Source organism: Thermobia domestica, chromosome 1 (assembly GCF_964235325.1).
Source record: "Thermobia domestica chromosome 1, izTheDome1.hap1.1, whole genome shotgun sequence".
Lineage (NCBI taxonomy): Eukaryota > Metazoa > Arthropoda > Insecta > Zygentoma > Lepismatidae > Thermobia > Thermobia domestica.
Window position 1 is genome coordinate 150479486 of NC_137454.1, and position 25290 is coordinate 150504775.

At 32.3% G+C, this 25290-nt stretch overlaps 1 protein-coding gene across 3 annotated transcripts in view; it reads right to left on the bottom strand.

Moving 5' to 3' along the window:
- Nucleotides 1-25290, bottom strand: part of shg (DE-cadherin) — a 361574-nt gene that overhangs the window by 55126 nt on the left and 281158 nt on the right. For 2 of the 3 annotated variants that reach the window (XM_081764474.1, XM_081764491.1), the window contains 9 exons: nucleotides 21695-21805; nucleotides 17770-17895; nucleotides 16148-16297; nucleotides 10754-10777; nucleotides 9616-9804; nucleotides 8131-8333; nucleotides 4915-5092; nucleotides 2225-2401; nucleotides 4-175 (listed from right to left, as the gene is read on the bottom strand). In XM_081764474.1, coding sequence (XP_081620600.1) covers nucleotides 4-175; nucleotides 2225-2401; nucleotides 4915-5092; nucleotides 8131-8333; nucleotides 9616-9804; nucleotides 10754-10777; nucleotides 16148-16297; nucleotides 17770-17895; nucleotides 21695-21805 — 1330 coding nt within the window. The remainder of the gene's footprint in view (nucleotides 1-3; nucleotides 176-2224; nucleotides 2402-4914; nucleotides 5093-8130; nucleotides 8334-9615; nucleotides 9805-10753; nucleotides 10778-16147; nucleotides 16298-17769; nucleotides 17896-21694; nucleotides 21806-25290) is intronic. The other variant, XM_081764483.1, reaches the window with a different exon arrangement.

The following is a 25290-nucleotide window of genomic DNA, read 5'->3' on the forward strand; positions in this document are numbered from 1 at the left end:
TACCTATGTTTGGTTTCCCATCTGCTGTAAGAGAGGATGGTTGAGTATCTGTGGCGAGGACTTTTACAATATAGAAATCTTTCTTCTCAGTATCGAATTCTTGCTTCGTCGTTATGGTGCCGTTATTGATGTCGATAGCAAACAGGTCTTGATGATTCTCCAATCTGTATTCAACCTGACAAAATCAGAACATCAAAGTATGGAAACTGCTATTTTATTCCAATTTACAAAATTCAAACGTTCTGAAGAGCTGAAGTTATAATAGCCGATAATAATTCAGCAACATTTATAGGTGCTCCTATTATTACAATAACAATCTCATTTCATTCAATATTCAATCCAGAACATTAATTACTGGTGTAATCATTCATGAAAATTTATGAATTAAAAGAGATTGTAAATACCAGATTATCATGACAGGAGAATTTAATAGTATTAACTCTACAAATGCCAAGTAGGAGGAGTACCTTTGTTATCAATGTTTCTCGATTTAAATAACATTTATCTTATTACAACGGCAAATTTGACAACAAAAATATCTATGATGTGTATTTATAACATTTATCTAAAATTTGTTGTGACAGAAAACAGTAAGTCAATATTTGAAAAAAATAAATTAATCATAAGCAGTGTTGATTGTTTTAGACCATTTTTTTCTTCCATAAAAACAATTGTTTATTATTTTTAAAAAATCGTTTTGTTTCTGCAAACCAAACTTCCCTTTTAAAAAAAGTATAAAAATACGGGTACGCAAGTGTTATATGACAAATATTCGTTATTTCAGGATTAAAACCCTAATAATAACGGAAGTCTGCGTCTGGAAATACAAAATAAGGACTATTTATTTATCTAACAACCTTCCAGATACAGTTTGCGAAGCCAATTTTCAACTGGAATAAATAATAACTAAAACCAACAACCATCACCAAGTAAGAGAAAGGGAATGAAAGTCTAAATTTAGTGGTATCATCGCCTGACAAACTTGAGAGAAAACCTCAATCTAGATAGCTGGTCACCGGATTCGAACCCAGGTCCTTCCGATTGCGAAACAAGAAAACTAACCATTAGTTTACACCCAGTTGGTTTACACCGTTGGGAACATATCGCCCCGAAGCTTATTTATAGGTTGCTTAATGGCATTGAAGAAAATTTCTGCTTCAGATTCCCTTATCCTGGGACTGAATTTATGTCCTCTCATTACCGAAGCATAATAATCACTATTCCAAGACAGGTCAAGTTATCTATACAGTAATGAGATGATTTGTCTCTCATGTATGTCTTTAGAAATAAATAGTAACGAGACTTCGGAATGAAATACTGCACTTTCAGTAAATTATTGAAAATTAGCTAATGTTACGCAAGAAGAAATGTTTTACAAAGCAAGACCTCTACTAATGCTAAAATAAACATTATTCTCTCTCTCTCTCTCTTATGTTTCAAATTCTGCCAACTACGGGATGTAATTCCTAATATTTAATTAATATACGTTTCAAATGTTATTAATTTATATTTCGTAACATTATTTGATATTTCACAACAACGTGTAATCTTAATTTTAAAAATCAAAAATATAGTTTAGTAAATAGTTTATAAATAATTATTATTATTTAATCTGAAATTTCGTAACAAATATATATACTAGTATTAAAAAGTACTGAAAAATCTATATTCTCTCTAGTTGCAAATGTAAGTACAGAAATTAAACACAGTAAGCGATAGTAATTAGAGTATCTCTCTCCTGTGAAGAAAGAAAAAAAACTCGCATATATTTCTTAACCTTCAATATGTGTAATACATAAAGGTCCTTACAGTTTCAGAATTTTTAATAGAATTTCTCCCTAGAATTTCTTGCTGAGGAGTTGTTTGAGGGAAAGCAAGAGTTGTTTTAAGATAACTTTTCTGTTAATTTTCATGATAATACAATCAATATGTATGCATCGGACACAGTGTTGATTGAGAAAGTAAGGAATAGAATGACTGACCATTTAATTCGTTATTCAGATGAACTAATATTTGTACTATCGAAAGAAAAGAAATCATTGAAAGAAAAATTGGAACTGGATGACCCAGGACTATCTGAAGAGTATCAGAAATGGACAACCACATTGATATTAGTAAATCAACTGGCACAGAGGAAAAGATGAGGGAAAAAAAGATTAAATTAAATCCTACACCTATTGTAACAGTAATTCCTACTGAATCAAACCCATGTTACTATGCTTACCTTACTATTTTCGAAAGTTCCATCGTTATCAATTGCTCGAACTTGCATTACAAAAGTGCCAATCGGTTCATGCTCTAGTACACTTCCTGAGATCACTTCTACAAAGGTAGGAATATTGTCATTAACGTCTTCTACTTTAATGTCGATTTTTGTTTCTGCTGCAAGTCTGTACTTATTCTGAAAAAGAATAAAAATAGCAAAATATTATGAAGTTTCTAAAAATCTACTACATTCAAACGTGGCAATATTAACATCGTTACTGTAATTACGTATGACGAACAGCATGTATATTTCCGAAGTATACCTACGTACTAGGTTATTGTATTACTTTACCAAGTTTTCTTTTCAGAAAATGATACAATTTAAAGTATCTTTTAATTTAAGACTGCTCGTTCAATTTTATGCAGTATATTCTAATATTTGATGATGATAAAGAGGAGGAAGAGGGATCATCACAATAACCGTAATAATAATAATTCACAATACATCTTTTCAGTGTTTACAGATTAATATTATCTAAAGCGTCAAAATTCACTTCTTTAAGATTACTATTATTTTATGATATGATTATATCTGAAATCTATACTACGGAATTTCTTGCTTGACACTACGTGTGAACACTTTTGACAGCAGTTTCACAATACTTCTTAACATCAGATATAAATGCATCATGAAGTACTGGTAGCTTTTTCTAAATACTTTGAAAGTTATTGTGAAAATGCAATGTTGTGTATAAAACATTTACCAGTAAATGATGAAAATATAATTACTCTTTACCCTATCCAGTTTCTCGCGTAGCTGCATTGTCTGCTGATAGATTTGAGGAATATCCTCAGTAGTGCTTTTAAAATTCGTATTTTTCATTATTCGAATATCCGAATACTCGTTATTCGAATTGTTATTCAGATAATGAATAATTATTTAACATTTATTCCGGTAATAAATAATTATTCAAACGATTATTCCGATAACGAATAATTATTCAAACGATTATTCCGATAACGAATAATTATTCAAACAATTATTCCGATAAATAATTATTCAGATAACAAATAATTATTCAAACAATTATTCAGATAACAAATAATTATTCGAACAATTTTTCGATAAAGAATAATTATTCAAACAATTATTTCGATAACAAATAATTATTCGAACAATTATTCCGATAACGAATAATTATTCCAATAAAGACTAATTATTCAAACAATTATTACGATAATGAATAATTATTTGAATTATTCCGATAAATAATTATTTGAATTATTCCGATAACGAAGTTACTCGAACAATTATTCGAATATTGAAAACAAATATTCGGATCTTCGAATAACAGCAGAAAAATTAATCAAAGTAATGAATATTACAATAATTTTTACAGCACTAATCGCCAGTAGAGCACCTTCAAATAATTGTCCAAGATCGATGTGGTATAATAGATACTGGTTCTCCGAATGGCCAAGCTGTAAGCTAAGGAACGTTTCATGTAGGAAAAATGGAAGCCCTTGAATTGCAGATATTATACACTGTTCATAGGTTTGGTGTGTACATCAGTATCAAAGAGATCGGTGTATCCCGAAGTGGCTTCATAATCCAGTGATTTGACAAGTTTTATAGTTGCTGGTGTGCCGGTTGGTTCTAATCTAAAAGTATTGTGCTTATTCGCTAAAACAGTGCAACCAGTCACCACTTCAAACACTAACTTAACGTCTCCTGGTATGTTCGATCTAAAACATATAAAAAAACTACCACCGAAACATCTGTTTTTAAGTTTTATGTCCACAACAAAAAAGACACATGATGGTATGACTGCTCGAAAAAAAAAAAAAAGAGAATTTGACTCTGCTTTTGTTGTTTAAGGACTATAGGAATACGTAAATCAGTCCTGAAGCATATCTCTCAAAATTACTAGTCTTGTATTTTTTTTAACTCATAAAATATTGTGAAATAGAAATACTAGAATAGAAGCTATTTCTAAATACTAATACCGGTATCTCTAATTTCTAATAATTTTATGGTATATACAATTGTAAAGTACTTGGTTTTGAAAAGTTTTACACTAGTATTACAAGATTAGTAGTTGTGAGAAATAGGCCCCTGACTGGCTGAGGAAAACTGTCTACAAATGGACACTATAGAATAGGTTGTAATGGTGATAAGCAAAGTATTTGCTGTTCCAGACGCTCTATGGTAAGTTAGCGCATAAGAGAGACATGTTAGTGTCCACGGTAGCACTCTTGATTTGAAGATGGTGATTATTTTAAATATGAAATTATTCATGGTTAGGACAAAGTAATCTAGGATTAGAAACTGTCTGCTTTGCTTTTGAATTTCGGGATGATATGTTTACAAAGTATTCAAAGGCATCATGAATGAGTGGATTATTTGTTGTATAACGAAGTGACATCTATGAAGTCTATGTCAAGATTCAATAATGGGGAGAACAATTGATAGAAGCGTTTCCCCTCTCTGAAGTATGATGGAGATAGTAGTGAAGAGCCTGAAATGAGTTGAAGGTGGTAGTCGAGGAAAACAGAGATGCGTGGAAAGGGTTTATCAATACTCGAAACAATTGGTTTTCTTCGTGTCACGTTTAAGTTTTAAGATAACTACTACTGAGAATAACAGCATAAGAATCGTTTATCCCCCATCTCAAATCCAAAAGCATACCTCAAGAAAACAAATCTTACCTCGACTCTTATAGTAAGAGTGTATTCTGAAGTGGCCTCGTAGTCCAGTGGTTTAGCAAGTTTTATAGCTGCATGTGTGCCGTTTGACTCTAATCTAAAAGTATTGTGCTTATTCGCTAAAGCAGTGCGACCAGTCACCAATTCAAAAACTAACTCATCATCTCCTGGTATGTTCGATCTGAAACACAAAAAACTACTACTAAGTTTGTGGTCTTACACATTATATCCACACTGATAAACAAATATTCAAAGTAAAATACGTACTCGATATTAAGGTGCCTAGTTAATTTCAACCAATAAAATGATGTATTTATGAGGTATAACACACTTTTTTTTTTTTTTTTTTTTTTTTTTTTTTTTTTTTTTTTTTTTTTTTGTAAAATAGAACTTTAAGTTCCAAATACCTATGGTGTGTGTATATATACAAGGGAACGACTACATGGAAGCCACATTTGTGCTTTTACTAAATCTCAACGTATAAACGACCCGTATTAGCACAGAGAAATACAACTTGTGTCCATAGGATGCTTACGAATCATTCCTAAATATTTCATCTTGGTCTATCTAATAACAGATGACTCATTGTAGAGGTACGACATTCATACAGCATCAACTTTAGACAACCGAATGAGAAAATAATTTCTTCAAATTAAAATATGCTCTACGTTGTACGTATATTCGAAAATATAGTATCATATTTTCGTTTAATAACCTATTAAATCTACGTAATATTATCTGATTAATCTCTCACACCGGAACATGAAATTGGATGTTATATGGAGCTGGGAGATCATGATCGGTTTTCACTTCGCTCATCTTGTTCAGACTTTTAAAATTACTGTACTATTCTAAACTGTGTAATGCTTATTGCAATTTAGAACTGTGAAAATTGCAGCTAGACGAAAAAAAAAAAAAATAAAATAAAAAAATGAAGAGATTTGCTTACATTTCACTTGAAATGTGAAAGAAAAATTTAAGACTGCTGAAAACATTATATAAAGAGAAATAAAATAATTCTCAGCAATTATAAACTTTAGATAAATACGAAACGAAATGCCATTTGCAAACGTTCTCAGACAAAGGAGTTGTTGTTTTACTTCAAAGTACACGCATTTAACTATCTATGAACACCTACAAAATAACGTCAATGATCATCTTTTCGCAACGTGTGTACAGCTCTTTATATAACAACATTATATTCACAAACAAGACATTTACGTATTTTAACGTCAATTTTTCCATTAATGTACAAAAATCTCGTTTTAATAATAAAATTAGCCCCTTTTCAATTAACATCGCACCTGGAGAAATAACTGCAACTGAGCAGTACACGCGTTTAACGTCCCAAATCTTTTATTTATTTATTTATTTTACTGTCAATGATAAAAAAACTATTGGCTACTTTGACTGGAGAATATATTTTCAGAGAATATAAAATTTTAAGTGTTCATTTAATTTGTTTTGGTATTTCTATGAAGACTATGTCATATATGAAGAAAATTATTTACTGTTTTTTTAAAAGTTCCTGAAAAAGTATGTATATTAACGTGTGATGAAGATTTTTTCCGTGTTGAAGGGTGTATTACAGTTGTAGTTTGCTTGTCAAAAATCTGTATTGTACAGTGTAATTACGTATATATATATATATATATATATATATATATATATATATATATATATTAAAATTGAAAAATTAAATAAATAAATTTAAAAAAATTTTTTTGGTGTATTTATATTTGTTTCTTTTTATTAATATTCCACGATTCTTTATTATTTTCATGTCTTGCAGCACGAATTTTTTATTTTTATTTTATTTTATTTCAAGTAGTCTTCAAGGATTTTATTAGGTTCTATTACTTTCTCTGTGTAGTTCTATTTTTCTGCTTGAGATTTTAAGGCCTGTATTATCTACGCTTTATTTTTCATTATTACGTAATAATTTTAGTCATCCAGGGAAATATTCTGAATAAAGGAAGGTTATGGTGCTACTAAAGCTACTGAATTTATTTTCCAACAAATTATAATTATACATCTCAAATCAGTTTTCACTTTTCAACATGGCTTTAAGTGTAGCTATGGTTTTTGTATGATAAATGGGATCCTGTAATGTGTACTTGATTTAATAATGTAGTTTCCCTTTAAACAATTGTGGATCATGATCAAAGAATTCTAGAATGATTTTAAATCAGCTTAAACTGATGTATCTATTCTTGAGATTTGCCATTATTTGATACATAGCGAACTCTGTTCTTTTAGCTGCTGTTTTAGTGGGGGAAGTTTACAATAAATTTACAGAGCGTACATACTCAAAATTAAATCTAATTCATATTTTGACTTTGAATCTTTTAGGGAATTTTATGTTTATGTACCCAATATTATAATATTGAGACCCATTGAACTAAGTGCAATACAAAAAAAAAAAAAAAAAAAAACTATAAATAACTTTAGATCACTATCCCGGCTTCTAAATAAAGTTGCTACAAATAGATCGATATCCTTATGCTTAACCATTGTGAAATCAAATTGTTTATCTTCTTGAGTTATACTGTTTAGTACAAATAAGTAATAAAACAGATTAACAGAAGGTAAAAGAATGTAACTAAAAAGCTTTGTAGACAATACATTAGTACTGATTTGCTATATACATGAACTGAAATCCCTGTGTAAACAATACACTAGTACTGGTTTGCTATATACATGAATTTAAACCGCCGCGTAGACAATACATTAGTACTGATTCGTTATATACATGGACTTAAATCGCTGTTTAATCTGCGGTTCCAACAGACAAGTTAATATACATACACCGTTGTTAACTCTATAGTGCAAATTCCTCCGAAACTTTATCCTTCTCGAAAACTAAAGTTTATTTAAGTAATATTTGCTCTACCAAATGTGTAATACCGTTCTGAATTTAATCTAGTAAATTTTAATATAAGTTGTATTTTGCCAAGTGTCAGAACATGATCTTTTCCACAATCTGGCCAACTGTGGCCAATTACCAACTAACTAACTGGCCAAAAAACTTATTATAATTTCATTTTCGTATTATCATTATTTACAATCAACTCTTGGTAATAAAAATAAAATAGTACTATGTTCCACAAGATAGCTGCAATAAGATTAAGGAACATTACATTTTACAAGTATCAGAAACAAATTTTACAATCTACATTGAGAGTTACGAAGAAATAAAAACAAAGAAAGAAGTCTTACCTAGCCTCTAAAACGTAAACGGGTTCGGTGAAATTGTGAAAATTTTCTTTTAAATATTTAGGATCATAAAAAGGTTGTGTAAACGTTGGTGCTTTCTTGTGAGAGTCTACTACTTCGATCTTCAGATCCATCGTCTCACTCTTCGGTTCCACTCCACGATCCGTTGCCTTGGCAGTCAATTGAAACAAGTAACCAACACTTTTCTACAAAAGAACAAAACACACATCACTACTATTATCATTCTCTAGTAAGAAATGAAAAAGATATTTCTTTCAACAAAAGTAGATTTACTGCCTTTCGAGGAAGGAAAAGTAATTACCATTCGTTGTTACTTCAACAGTTTATATATATATATATATAAAATGAGAATATCCCACTTAATATTAGACAGTCAATCGTCAACTTACAACCAGCTTCGTTTACGGTTGCGAAGTCTAAGGCTACTATACAGTATAATATAAGATACTATTTTGATCAATCGTTCGCCAATGATTTAGGCCGCGGTCACACTGAATTAGAATTCGTCCAATATCTGGTTGTATAAACTGTCAAGAATTAAACAAATTAATTAACGTTTATAGATGGGTTATATTACTTCTGTGTTCTATTCGTATAAATAAGCGTCAATTAATCTGTTTAATTCAAACAAATTAAGAGTTCACACAACCAAATTTCGTACGAATTATTATATTACACTGAATTATTATTAATACTATAGCTCGTTGACAATAATAACCTAATCTGACCTAACCTTTACAATCAGTTACAAGTGCGGGTGGTTCGAAGTCAACTAATTGTGTAATTATACAGAGTAAACCACTTAAAGTGATCCATCCTTGTAACTCCTAAACTAACTGACAAAAAAAACTGAAATTTTGTATCAAGCAAATATCAGGAGGAAAAAAAAAAAAATTGACGTACTCTGCAATAGCTGCCATCTCAATATAAAGTTTCATTTTCTTCAAAATAGCACTACATCAGATTATTACATATTTCCATGTAAAACGAGACATTAAAATACCAAACTTTTTTTATTCAGTGTCGCCAACTAAGGATGCTACAGTATCACAAATATCCAAATTTCAGAGGGCTCTAGAACAGTAATTAATCAACTGAGATGAACGAGGTGGTGCATATCTAAAGTAACTTAGTGTCGGATACTAAGCATTTTGGATGAATAGGAACTAAGTCACAAGAAATGGAAAACTTACTTTTTTTATACTCTCGTTATATGATCCAATGACAATCCATTTAACAAAGGATTTCATTAATACTAATAATGAAGTATGCAGCAGATTTATCTGTTAATAATAATAATACTCCCATTCTTCTTCTTCTTCTTCTTCTTCTTCTTCTTATTATTATTATTATTATTATTATTATTATTATTATTATTATTATTATTATTATTATTATTATTATTATTATTATTATTATTATTATTAAAATTGTAACACCAATAAGGACTCATAAAAGAATACTTACATTAATTGTTTTATTCAAGTACAAAACTCCAGTGTTCTCATCCACCCGAAAGTATCCATCATCTCGGTTGTCTCTGGATTCTATACTATAAATAATTTTACTATTGCTTCCATCGTCAATATCCGTCGCTGATACTCTCATTACTTCTTTGCCAGGTGACAAATCCTGAGGAACTGATTCTAAATAGCTCTAAAACACACAGAACACAAGTAAAGCAGTATTAGTAACTTAACTTATACTTTATAGTTTGCACTAATGATACTCTGTGTATATACAAAGTATATTATAATGTTATACAATTACAATACATTACTATTAGTAATATTCTTACTATCCTTATTAAAATAAACATCATATCATGAAAGATATACAAAATATTATTTGAATAAAGTTCCAGAAATGCGAAATTTTACTCTCAGCTTTCAGAAAAAAAAAAAAAATCATGCAACATCACATTAAGAGCAAACATCACACAAAATAAATACAATTACAGCTCACCAAGAACATACAGTCCCTGGTTATTAGCGTATTTTTAAGATTAACAGAAAGATGCGCCAATCGTCACTAGGTGACAATACATTAGATTTATTTGTCTTTCAGAGTGGCAATATTCGCCCTCAATGATCTGTTTAGTCTATTGGCTGTTGGTAAGTGTACACCCATCTTAATAAAGACAAAAATGCACAATGCAATACTACACAAAGAAACAAAATGAAACGAAAGAAATTTCTTCTGAAAGGAAAAAGACACACACACACACAGAGGAAAGAAACTAACGAAACGTCAATTTCTATAATTTTGTTCTATTCTTTTAGACATGCTGTAATATATATATACCAATAGATGTGTAAAATATTACCAATTTAAAATGTGATACACTTAACTTCTCTTAATAATAAATATTATACTAGCGTAGAATAACTTTTTATCGTAAATTTTTTAGTGCAAATCTATGATAATTTGTAGTGTTCACATGTTGGCAATAAAGACTACATACAGAAAGTGAAAAATAACAAGGAAAATGTGGTAAACATAAAACTAAAATAGAGTGCATAATATTCTGTATCATATAATGCTATATACTATTATTCAGCGTGCAACAAAAGTACTGCGTCAACGTTTAAAAAAAGTCACAGACCTGCCACACATATCCACGAAAGACCTGTTAAATTCAGGAACAGAGGAAACGGATAAGTTAAATTCTAAAAGCAAACAATGCAACACGCACAAACATACAACATCGCCCCCCCCCCTCCTTTACCCAATATACACATACCCTTTCCCAACACATACAAACGAAAGAATTAATAAATAAATAAAAAAAAACTTCTTGATACTTTTAAAGTATATTATACAGTTGATATATAAGAAATTATATATTTTAACTAGTAGCTCTCTATATACGAAATATGTAAGTTCAAACCCATTAATGAAGATCGGAAGGAAATTTAACGATCTGATTCAAGTATTTGAATCTACCCCTCTTCAGTATGGAGAGGACAATCACCTCTCCCAAATGCCTTTTTATTCTCTCTAGACGAAAAAGTAACCCATTTATTAGTTATTAGTTGATCATTTAGCTCCCTACTTGATGTTTCCTTCAAATATTTAACAAGAACGGCAATTATCATTATTAGTTCACTCAAAATTTATAACGTGTTACGTCTCGATTTACAGGATATAACTTATTTAATTGAGTCCGCAAAGCAGGGGGGAAAAATAGATACACACACTTCAACGAAAGGTAACTATATTATATAGTGTTAAACTCGACTATAGATAACATATTTAATACACATTACAATAAAGAAAAATACAAGTTCCCTGCATCTGTACTAAAGGAGCTCAAAGTGGCTGCTATTAGCGTCCAAACACACATTACAACCGTAAGCCGTTGCTGGTACAGTCCGCATCAAAAAACCTGCAACACGAGCATGTAAGTTTATGTGAAACTACGTCTAACAGAGCAGGGACTCAACATAACGTCTAAATGGCACGAATCACGCCAGGAGAAACATCGGCGTCCTCTCCTGCACACTTATTTTGGAGCAAAAGACTTCGTCATTTCACAATAAACTTACATGCTCATGTTGCAGCGTCTTAAACACTCATCAGAAATAGTATTATGCATTTCAAACCTGTCTCAAACTCATGTGATTGTCACGCTTGTAGGAGATTCTGTTTCAAACTCACGCCTCCACTAACGTTGAAAATCAGTGCCATATTAAAATCTGAAACACCACTTTATAATGGATTTCCGTTCTTTAAATGTCAAGCGTGACCTGGTCACTTTGTTTCACTATCATACAACACACAATACATGTTAAAATTTGCGAGTACCGACATCTGTTGACGGAACACCATACTATATATTGTAATGATAATTTAACTTCAAAAACAATACACATATACATACATTGTAAGTTGTGTATACGAGACGCATCCAGAAAGTTCGTTTCCCTAAGGTGATAAATGCAAAGGAAATATGACCTTGACAGGTTTATTGCCACGGATACAACTCAGGTGACACTACTTTTCATCATATTCATCACAGGAATTCAGACACTTGTCAAACCATGAGATCGACTTTTGTATTTTGAAGTCGTAACAGTCAGCTGCCTGGAAGTGGAATCAGTGTATGACAGCCATCTGCAACTGTTCATCACTACCTGAATGCCTACCACATAGGAAATGTCTTGAAGTAAGAAGGCGGAAAATCGCTCGGAACAAGATCCGGGGTATATGGTGGGTTACAACCTATCTTCTGTGGTTGTTCCACTGGAACGTATTTGACCACCCACCATATAACGCACCTCAAGACATTCCTGTCCGGCAAGTATTTTGATAGTAACGAATAATTTAAGACGGCTATCATAGACTGGTTCCACTTGCAGGTAGCTGACTGTTATGGTATCAAAATAACGAAAGTTGATCCTACAGTATAACAAGTGTCTGGATTCTGATTGTGAAAACGTTCAAAAGTAGTCTCACTTGAGGTGTACCTGTCGGAATAAACGTTTCAAGGTCACTGGATCTCCTTTGCGTTTATTGTCCTAGGGAAACTTACTTCTTGGACGTACCTCGTTAATAATAGTGATGCATATTTTTATACTAGGTTGTCTATAAATAGTATTGAGCTTCCTGAGGTCAAAATTGAGAATGCATTTGTTGCGATTTGAAAATAACGTCATGAAACCACGTATGACCATTTTGTTCGATGACCTTCTGCTATCTATCCGGCTTTCTTGTTGCTATAGAACTTCCATAGTGTCTGATAAAAAAAAAAGTGACACCTGGTTTTCACTGGCCTCTTTTGAAAGTTAAACTCCTTTCAGAAGTTCTGTAGACACCAAAACAAACGGTATCTAGCGGTGCTAGATTCGAGCTATACGGTGGACGCATTTAAATCAGTCAAGTTATCGCAAATTCTGGCGTCATTGAAGATGAATGCGGTCTGGTGTTGTCAGTATAATATACAACACATTTTTTGTTTATCAGTTCCGGCCTTTCCTCGAATTGCTACATGTACTCGCGCTAGTTGTCAACCGTACAGGTCAGAGTTTGTCATTCTGCCCGGCGGCAGCAACTCGTGATGCTTGATGCCCTTTCATTCCATCAAATACATAGTGTAACCTTCCTCAGCCCACCTTCAGTGTGAGCTTTATCACAGACTACGTAGTTCCTTCGAACACGATTTCTTTCGCATATTGTCGTCATAGGTTATCAATTACTCGTGGTCAACCTCTTCAAAATGGCTCGAATTCATTATGTTTCAGTAGAGAATCGCAGACAGAAATTCGATCTAGTAAATGTTTTTTGAGTCAGATCATGTGGCACCCAAATGTCTAGCTTCTTTATTGCAGCCACCGTTCTCAGAATGGTTAAACAAACGTTTGGTGATGGATGCTTAGGTCATTGGTGATATCACGACTGGTTACATACTCGATTTTTACCAGAATATTGTCCACTTTCGCTGTGATTAATCCTCACTGCGAGGAGCATTTGAGACATCGAAATATCCAGAACGAAAGCGATCGAACCATCTTTTGCATGTTGATTTTTATAACATATCTTGCCTGTAAACAGCACAAATTTCTTATGCAGCGCAGTTTTGCTGAAAGTTCACTTAACTTCACGGCGCAATACCTTACGTCTAATACGTCTGATAATAAGAATTCCAACACTCTTTGTCAGCGACGCAACCAGGCTAGCTGTCGCCCGGGGCAAGAAATCGCCTTAGTCCCCCTTCTCCTTTCCAACCAAATCAAAACTCTCTCCGACTACACCTGATATTAGCATCACACAGTTATTCTCCTATTCCGTTTTTTTCTTCAAGTGGTAAAGCTTGATTTCAAAATTGAAGTACATAATTTAATTTTTATTACAAGATAAAACTCCAAACTAATTAGTATTTGACTGCCAAATAATCTGAGAGTAGTATGCTTGACATATTCTTATAGTCTTATCATAATAACTGCAAATCACAATATTTTTGGAATTGCATAAGAATGTGCATATGTGTAGAATGAATCAACAGTCTGTTGCTTTAGAATAGAAGATTTAATTATGACAAAGAGTCAAGCTGTTGCCTCGAGATTATTTTGCAAATCTCTTAAAACGATGTAAGTTAAATGAAAATACAAAAAGCTGGAATTAAAATTTAACTTTGCGGGCTCTTTTGGCAACAAAAGGTTTTTACAATGTCCTCAAAAGATAGCTTTGAAGCTAACTTATGCTCTATGGATATGATCCTAAGGTTGGTGAGTCGTTGTTATCCTATTAAGTTTCTGACGTATTTTTTATGATCTTTAGTTTGCTAAAACTCATTTTCTTGACTTACAGTAAAAATAAATATTTGCCCAGTTTTGGGCCCCCCAATTCGGCGTCCGGGGCACAAGCCCCGTTTTTGACTACCCCCTTAGTTACGTCACTGCTTTTTGTATATCTACTAGTTTGATAGAACTCTCGACATCGCACACAATTTCAATTAACGCCATCTCTTGTGCAAAAGGCTCAATACATTTTGGACGACCTGCTGTTATTAACTGAAGGAATATCAATATACTGTATGGTTGAGATTATTGATTAAATACTAAATTCTTTTTATGAAACTTAATTTTAAAATGTATTATTGAATATGTGAAGTATTATACTATATACATATTTCAATGTAAAATAATAATACTAGTTCTTTCTGTAGCCACTCCTAATTACAATTTAAAAAGAAAATAAAGCACTCAGTTCCTCAACAAACAAAGACTATAGAGAATATTTACTCATTGCTACAAGACAGTTTATCATTATTCACTGAATGTTATCTCACGAATACATGCAGTAATTGTGTATTGATTACGCACCAAACATCCAGATTTTTTTCTTTTCCTTTTTTTCTTTTTTTTTTTTTTTTTCAATCATAGAAAGAATAGCTAATACTGAAATTTGCTGTTGTTGATTCCATGAAATGATAATTGTCGCATCGAAAGTGATTCCCTTAACACTAATTGCTCTGCGTATTGCAGCGATATTTTCTAGATGAAACTGGGAATATGAGAATGCACTCGCCAAATTAGTCCATAAATGAATAGATAACATTTTGTGTACAATGTATGTGTAGCGTGATCATTTTTTTCTCCTCCCCTCTCTCAATTATTAGAATATAAATGCAATATCATAATCCTAATCCTGTTGGGTATCTCGTCAATGAATGTTGTTAATTGAACTAATTATTTCTATTTATATATGAAGATATTTGAAAAAAAAAAATATACGTGTATCGGGATCCGATTTTCGTCAACATAACTCTCTTACACGAGTTACAGCTTCAAATTGAGATACGGATTGATCTTAATTTACATATGTTTCAAATGTTTTAAGGGTGTTTAAAACATTTAATCATTGTACAACGGAAATGACTCGCTAGTTGAATTAATGGTTCCCTGATATGTGGATAAGACGTCGGAGATCAATTGAACGGTGAACTCGCTCGCCTGAACTTTTCTTTTGGGATTACCTAAATGACAGAGCCTACAGGTCATGTCACTCATCTTCGAACTCTCGTCATTCAGCAATAGGATTCTCTGAGATGAGACGTCACGAGATGGAGCTTTTCGAATAGCAACATATACTTTCCGAGACGAGACATCGCTTCCACGACACTTTGTCGAGACGACGCAGTCTCCTAAACTCTTGCTTCGTAGACAAGTACTACAATATTCAGGAAAGCAATTCAGTTCCTACTGAAATGTGTCGTATGTGAAAATGTGAAAACACGTGAAAATGTTAAATTATATCCTTCCAGCTTTAAATGGCTGAATGAAACTCAAATATATGATTATCTGAAAAACAAACAGATTTTCATTGTGATTTCTAAATTAGTATTTACCGATCACAAGATCCAACAGTGCCTTCATAATTCGTAATCATGTGGTTAAAGAAACCTATAAATATATTTTCTTGGAAACTATGCATTTTTAATTTTTTTAAGAAAAAAAATTTACCCTTGGTATAACTAAATGCATTTGTACATACTCACCACTTTGTCAAATATTGGTGAATTGTCATTTATATCCACAATTTTCACCGCTATCGTACATACGTCATCGAGTTGGGGTCTACCATTGTCAGTGGCTCTGACGGTTAAATAGACTTCCTTCTCTCGGGCAGGCTCATCTCGATCGAATATCTAGAATTTAAAATATAAACTATTAAGGTGTATTCTTATGACTTCTTGTTTCTTAGGCTTCAGTAGTGACAAGAATTACATAGTATCCTGACAGTATTCTACAGTATGTATTGCTTTTAAAATGTATTTTTTTTTATCGCTACGCAAGCCCAGAAAAAAATATTTTTGGTCAGGGGCATCTGCTACATGTGTGACGTTCCTATCCAGATGCAGACAATGATGAATCGTGTCAATTCTTTTTTTTTTTTTTAAAAAAAAAAAGTTAGTAAATGATTAGCATTAATTTATTTATGTATGCAGATTGGACAATTCTAATACCGAATTATTTTGCGATATATTTCCCACACTCGGCAACGTCTAGCAGACGTCCCGTTTCAATTTCAGACTTGAAATAGTTTTGAACCTCTTTATCATTTTGAATTCAAACTAGCCCATTAAAGACCAGCATATTAAAATACGTACGACGCAACTATAAAAATACCACACACAACAGTTTTGTCTCAAGTCTAAACAAAACCCACTTGAAGAATGATCTGATTTACTTAGCACAAATATTTGACTACTTTTTTTTGCTGTGAACCTTTAGTTCTCTCGCCAAGCTAAATGTTGACAGTAGTATGATAATTCCTCTATGACAGAAAAAGATTCAATATCCAGAGTTGTACATTTACGATTAGGTTAATAAAATAGTGGTCAAAATTGGATTTTGTTCAATTAATTTGGAAGAATGAAGTACTGCAATATTTTCGATACAACTGCTGTTGAGTCACTGCCAAAATAATTACTGACATCTATAAATTCAAATGTACAGGTTAAAACACGTTTCCTTTACACACATGTGAATGACAATTTTCCTCTGAAAATCTAACGCTATTTGATTTACTTAATCTGCCTATTTCAGAGCTAATTTACGTGAACAAAGAATGTTATTCTTCTAAAAATGCAGATACGAAAACAGTAGAAAATAACACTTACACGAAAAAAAAAGTTATAAAAAATAAATCAATCATGTCAATCTTCTTTATAACAACATGGTACAGTTTAAAGCGACAAAATAATGGAATTTCAAATAACATAATCTGTCTATAGGATCTTTGGCCTACATCAGTGTTTTGTTACGTATGTTTCACGACTCATTTGTGCCAATTAATACTATCACCTTAAATAGGAAAACGCACATTCTTATTAAGACATCATTAATAATTCGTGTGTTCTTTTACTTTATTTTTTAAATTACACAGAGTAAGTTTATCAATGTGAAGTGTATAATTATATCTACCTGAAGACAAAAACAAGTCAATCAAAAGTACAAAGAAGACAAAACAAAAATCAAATTTAGTGGAAATGGAAAACATGTGTTATATAATAGGCAAAGAAAATTGTGTCGATCAACACAAAAATTAAGTGCTAGTATTGGCAGAAGATTTTTTTTCTCTTTTCTTTTTGTAATGTATAGAATTGAAGATACTTGCATGTGCCGTTGTAATATTCCCGGTCATACTATCAATATTAAATTTTAATCTTTCTCCTGGCGCTGATACGAAAGTGTACGTCACTTGTCCACCTGCATTTTCTGGATCTTTATCTTCAGCTTTCACCTGTAAATAAAAAAAAAGAAGAAGAAGAATTATAAATGATATATATTCAGGATCAATTCAGTTTCTTTATGAGCTAGAACGAATGAAACGTAATGACATGAAAAATAAAAGCCACAACGTGCAAGCAACGTCGATGAGAAACTTGTCTTTTAATTGTCAACTTGTCAACTAACTTGACATGTCTTCTTCCTTTTTCCTTTAACTGCAAAATTTATTCATGCCTATAATAACAGCGGGTGAATAGTGTGCTTTTGGGACAAAGAAATATTACAACACATGAATTAACAACAAAAACAAAAGAAAAGACTTATTATTGACACTTTCAGAGAACAGTTAACGTTAAGATTTTTCCATTGTTTACTGAAGTATTAACTATTAAATACAGTATTTGTTCTTTCTACTGACTATCTGATAAGTTTTTCTTACGTTAAAATTTGTCAACACATCGCTCTTGGGTTTTCATAGCTTTAAGACAATTATCCTGTGTAATTGTGTGTATATTATATATATATATATATATATATATATATATATATATATATATATATATATATATATATACTAGCATCAATTACCCGCTTCGCTGGGTTAAATTAAGAAAAAGTACTAATATGTTTCGTTGGTCAGTCACTTTTTACTATTACTAAAGCGCTCCATGATATTGTTCATTTTCGATTATATATATATATATATAATCCCCCTCTCCTCCCACAATTATTGCGGGGCTCAATTTGGATTTAAATGGCATCGGAAGTGTCACTGTTCATCTCAGCGACCTTAAAAACCATAGATTCCACACTATTATCGGTCATTTTTGATCATTTGTAAATGTCTTTCCCTCCTTTAAGTTACATCGTCAAAGTGATATGACAAAAATCATCTCATGTTCAAACTTGAACTACGTTGAAAATTTGATCGAGATCGATCCGGTGGTTCAAGAGTTGTTAAGTTTTATTTATTTTTATATATATATCTCCCCCTCCCCTAAGTTCTACTGTTAAAATATGATAAAAACCACCTCAGGTCCACCATTTATTTATTGGACCACCTCATTTATTTATTTATTTTTTTACGTATATCTCCACTTCCCTTCGTTGCACTGTAAAAGTGAAACGAAGAAAACATCCCAGGCCCGAACCTTATCTATGTCGAAAGTTTGATAGAGATCGGTCGGGTGGTTCAAGAGTTATTAAGTTTTATTTATTTTCATATATTTCCCCTCCTCCCCTCCCCTAAGATTTACTGTCAAAATGAAATTATAAAAAGCTTCCCAGGATTGAACTTCATATATGTTGAAAATTTGATTGAGATCGATCTTGTGGTTCAAAAGTAATTAATTCACGAACACAGACCCAGGCCAGAACCGCATCTACGTTGAAAATTTGATCGAGATCGGTGGGGCAATAGTCACTTTCAATTTTATAATATTATCCATAGTTTGCCGCTTTATCCAGTGTAAAGAAAGTAGGATTGAAGCCCATTTTATCCCATGTATACCTGAGCGTCCGTCAAGAGGAGGAGGACTATAGTACCTATAGTATTCCCCTTGGATCCGCGCCTGTATACAGGATGGTAAAACACTATTTGAATAAATTTCGGGAGCTGATTCCCGATACCGAAACCAGCAAAAAAAAAAAAAAAAAGTCATCTGGAACTTTGGTCAGTGAGGGATAATTTCGGCGATATAAGGTGCCGAAAGCGTAAGCAAGTGAACTTCAGAGGGTTGTAATTCAAAAACAATGAAACGTAGAGAATGCGGTTTAGAACATGACACTCGAAGTCATATCTGCTCGACTGAAAAATGTATGTTTCAAACCTCGGCGAGATGTGTGCGAGGGATTCCCCAAAGGAACGTAGGTTATAGGACGATTTGTTTCCTACTAAAATCAGATAATGTATGAGCAAAACATACTGTGTGCCATTGTATTCAACACAGAAAATCTTCAATACATTTAGCCTATGCTTTACTGCTATTCTCAAATTCTGTTTCAAGATTACAAATAATTTCCTATGCCCTCTCCATCAAACAAGATTAAATAAACATATTATTGGGATAACAAGTATATGGCAAGTGGGACTTTAATTTCTATTATTATTAATTAAATTTTATTTATATATTTATTACGAAAATGTGCAGAAACCGAACAACTTAACACATATATATGATAGTTACAAGAAAGATTGTAATTTAATGGATTTAGTATTATTTTAATGTCAACACACGGACAACTTTACTAAATTGTTATTTCCATACACAAACGTATTTTGAGTGAAATAAAGAATATCAGTAACTTTGTTTTTTAAATGGAATGTAACACAGATACAATTTTAAACTTATCAATATATTTAAAAGTGTACAATGTAACAAGGAATGAATTAATTCTATGATCATCTTTTATATACTGTGAATAGAATGTACTCCTTTCACAAAAAGAAATAACGTTTTATTGTAAAAGTTACTTTTCAAATTCTCATAAAACTAAAGTGTACGAAGAAAATGAACTAACTTCATTTATTATTATTATTATTATTATTATTATTATTATTATTATTATTATTATTATTATTATTATTATTAAGATTCACATAGATCTCTGTGAAAAAGCCCTATATTTATAAGTCTACGCGACTGTTTTTGGCAGCAATGTAGCTTTTTTAGGATATTGATTTTCTTTGCAGATAATGGATAAAGTTGCGGATGTAGATGAAGAGAGATCAATTCTCGTGATCGTTCATTGATTCACTCTTAATTATTATTGACTTCTTTGATTTAAAATGTGATTACTCTTTTGAGATAATTAACTGTCAAACGGGGCTAGTCTTGTTGAATGTTTCTTTCTTATTTAAAATCCTATTATGAATATAAAGTGCTGAAGTGATTTTATGGGAGTTTGAAGTGGCTTATATCCATTTTTACTTTGTGTTCTGAACATATACTTTCATACCTTGTTGTAATGTCTTACGTAATGAGACGAAGAGAAAGGAGAAAGAAGAAAAAGTAATTTGCTTTGAAATTATTTGTCAGATACCGTGTTACGAACTTGGTAGTAATATCTTGCCAGTAATTAGCATTTAAGAGAATCACGTAGTATTTTTTTCTTCTCTCAGTAATTTAGCCAGTCTGAATGGATGTTATTGTACTGTATTTAGTGTAGTTTCCTTACAATTCGAAGGGATAATATTTAATATTTAGCTTAGCTTGAATGTGGTTCGTATCGTATATTAATATCATAGGATTCAGAAAACTGTAAAAGACGTATTTACGATTATGGTATAAATTAACATTTTTGAAGCCATACTGTTATAGACAATAGTAGCCCATCTATACTGTTATAGAACAATTAAGCTATACATACATATATTATATATATATCACTGTTTGCGGACATGGTTGCAGATATAGACAGGAGTGTTGCGGCTAGAAATGTTGCTGATGGGGATAGGATATTTTACATCCAAGCATACCTCTACCTATATTCTCATCTATAGATGGGTTAAATTCAGTGGCATATGCAATGGGAGCGGGGTTACAGGTTTACAACTCGTACCTGGAGCAAGACTTTATATAAAAAAAGGCATTTATCAAATTAAAATCCAGAAATTATTGCAAGTGTACGCCACTGGTTAAATCAAATAAATGCGATTCTCCTTAAGTTGAGATCTTTCTTTTCTTCATACGGTTGCGAAAAGAATGATATTTAAAAAGAGGTAAAAAAAAATGCCATCATTATTTAAAGAAATACTCTCCCCTCTCTTCATAATTTACTGATCCTGGAAACCTAATGTTTTATCGACTTACCTGTAAAACAAACGTATTACGAGGTTCTTCTTCAAGCACGGTGGGTTTATAACTTGAACAATTTACAAACACTGGCTTTCGATTACTATGAATTTCAGGACTGCTTGTTATCTAGAAATAAAAAAAGGAAGATTATATTATATTAATATTAATATACATATACAAAGCTTTGAAATGAAACACAAATTAAATTTATAAGAATACAACTTGCAGTATTTACATTTAACGTGGAAAACCTTCATCAACTTTTCTGTTTCAGTCCACTGATTTATGTGGGGAAGCATTTTGCTGTTTTCCTTTAACATGAACTGGAATTTTAAATAGTTAGTTTTACTCATTTCTTCCTAAAGTCTATTTAAAATGACTCTGCTTCGCAAAAATGGAATTTGGTCATATCCTATCTTAATATTTAGTACAGTATTAAACAATAATTTAAGTACATAATATTACATTTATGTATAATGCATTTTCAAATCGTATGCTTTAGAATTCCAGTTCATTTAAAAAAAAAAAAAAAAAAAAAACTCATAGGTATTCAACATGATTAATTAATATTGTAAAGTTTATAGTAGACTCTAATAAAACAGTCCGGGATTTAAGCTCTTCACCTACTTATTATAAAAATTGGATCTAGTAAATTTATGAAGTTTCTTTGAAATATACAAAATATCTTTCAAAGTCCAGTGAATCCTCAGCAAACAGTAGTGGTTTTATATATATAGGTTCAATATATAGGTTCAATTTGTCTTAGGTTAAATAGGAACCCCTTCGCTCATTGCAGCCTCCGGGATATGTGATTGAAAGGAGTCTCCTTTGTCCACTGCGACCTCGGGGAACAATTATAGGATTCCTCCGTTGCTCTTTGCAGCCTTGGGAGGAAGGCGGTTATTAGGATTTCTCTTTCGCTTACTACTGTCTCCAGGGAATAAGGTTTAGCGGGAATCTTCATAGCCCAGCGCGTCCCCCGGAGAGAGGTGTTGGTAGGTTAATGATCAGCTGTAGACTGATACTTCTGTCCACTTGTGGTCCTCTTTTATGGGTGTCCTCTGAAGGAGCGGTTTGTGAGGAGAAGAAGGTCGTCCATCTTCGGTTTCCTTCCAAACCAACTTCGTGATTTCCCAGTGTTCTTCCATCGTCTGCTGGTGACAATGTTCGTACACAATAGCACGTGGTTGTGAATGTGAATGAAGTATGGATTTATGAAGGTTGCTTACGGGTGAGGGTATGGAACCTTACACTATTCTTATTGATATTCTAGGAATGTTGCTCCAGCAAATGGTGTCATTTCTTGAGTAATTTACGAACGCGGAGAATTTTTCTTCTATAGTGCATCCCAATTTCCTTGACTTTGGTAAAAAATGAAATGAAATCTTCAATTTAACGTCCACAATTATGCCCTTTAGGCTAAACGAGACGAAAAGTGAAATTAATGAAAACGAAAGATTATGAAAACAATTGGTAGAATGAGAATACGGAAGGAAATGGGAGAACATCCTCAAAAAAACATGGGCACGGTGTTGTATGATTTTTGTAGTTAATGCAACTACACACAAGTGTGATATAATGTTATAAAACTTTGTGTTCTAGGTTCATAACACGAAGAAAAAACTTCAAAATGCTGATTTTTCTCTACGCCCAGATTGACAAAATAAACGTACTTTTTCTGCTGTTTCATTCAAGTCTGTTATCCTGTTCGTTCACATTTTCTATTATTTTATGACCTTTACCACCCCATCAACCCCCATGAGTGTTTTAACTAAACACACACTAAATCCCTTTCTACAAACACTGATTGGCCATTACATGTCTCGGCATTATCAAGAGCTTACATCAACTACAGCTATTTCACAGGAGGGTTGGTAGGAGAGTAGCAGTACAGTATGTACGTACTGTATATACAGATTTCAAACTAGAAATGTACCCTTCCCTCTTCTCTCTGCTACCATAAACATATATACATATACCCTTCTCTTCGTTTCACCCCTTCTCAAAAGCTAGACTGTTCATCAGCCAGTTCCCCCCTAGGTACGACACATACACAAACCCCTCCTCAGCCGCCCAACCATTAAACTGTTTTTTCACCCTCCAAAACCGCTTACACATTCATTATTAAAACTTCCCATTAAGTGTGATTTATTATTCAACCGGTTAAGATCCTCATTTAGAAACTGTCCGATATTATAACCAATGCGCTGATTGCTATTTCAAAAATAAACCAGGTTTTTCTTCTTATTTATTATTTTTTTAATAAAAGTAAAATAAAAAAAAGAGTTCTTTTGATGAAGGAAAAAAGTGTTTCGTTGAAAAATTCTATATGGGAAGCAGAAAAGAAATCAAGATGCATTTCTTTATTCGAAATGGCTTCTGTTTGATGTATTTTAAAAAGAAACAAGACCCAGGAGACTTGTTTTAACTCGTATTTTCAAAAGAATAACTGTACAGCGGATAATGGCATTCGGTATGAATTATGGGAAGGAACGAAAAAAGAATTATAATTGGAAGGCGAGAACTCGGTCGATATATTGTGTGTTTGTAGCACAACTCGTAGGGTGAAAATCTTTCAGTTTGTTACGTTTCAACTTCAACTTTTTTTTTTAAGTATTATTTTTTCTTTCTTTGATTTTTGATTTTCCTGTTTCTTTCTATTATTTAATGGATCTCAAAACAATTAAAATTCTGTCAACTTGCTAATTGCAGTTGCCACAAAGTCTTGTATCTTCGAATTTCTTCATTTATTCTCGACGACGAATTGATGGGCATGAAGTTAAATATCTATCTTCTTGCTCAATTCAACTGCACAATTTGTTTTATGCGTTCGGGAGATCAACTATACTATCAGTGGCGGATCTAGCTCGGGGCCGGGGGGTCCTAAGCTCCCCAGTTTTTTGTGTCAAAAATAACTGAAGTTAAATTTATATATTTTTTAAAGTTTACTGTAAACTTATGATATCCCTACCATAGTTTGCGTTCTGGCTGCCCCCCCCCCTCCGTTTTTATCTTCTAGATCCGTTACAGCATACTTCGTAGGGTTTTCAACTCTTTTTTGTAGAAATAGGGCAGATTTTGTTACGACCTTACCACTATTATGAATGAAGAAAATTGTTTAGATTCATACAATTTTTTTTTACACAAAATAGTTATAAAGTGATTGCACAGTACAGACATCTTGTTTTTGCTTGAAATCTTGTTTTTGTGTCTTTCAGTAATAGAATGCTGCACACAATCTGCCTTACCGTCATGCAATATGCTAAACTCGCACTAAAAGAATGTATAATATGCTTTAGCTTTTCTTAAATTTGTACTGGTTACAGATTTGAATATTTTGCTTTTAAAAAATTACGGGAGCTGTGAGCTCTGGGACTTACTCTGAATGATTGGTTATCTCATGGAAAATGTCATCGCCGAATAGGTAGTAAGAACGGATGCCTCGGTTTGAAGATCGGAATCCTCGGATCTAAATATCTTCACACCAAAACATCCGTATCCCGTAATTCTTTTATCTTACGTTAATACCAACTGGATTTCATCGTACAATTAATTAGTCTTCCAAACACATTACGAAGTCTTATTTACTAGAAACAGCATCACTGAATATG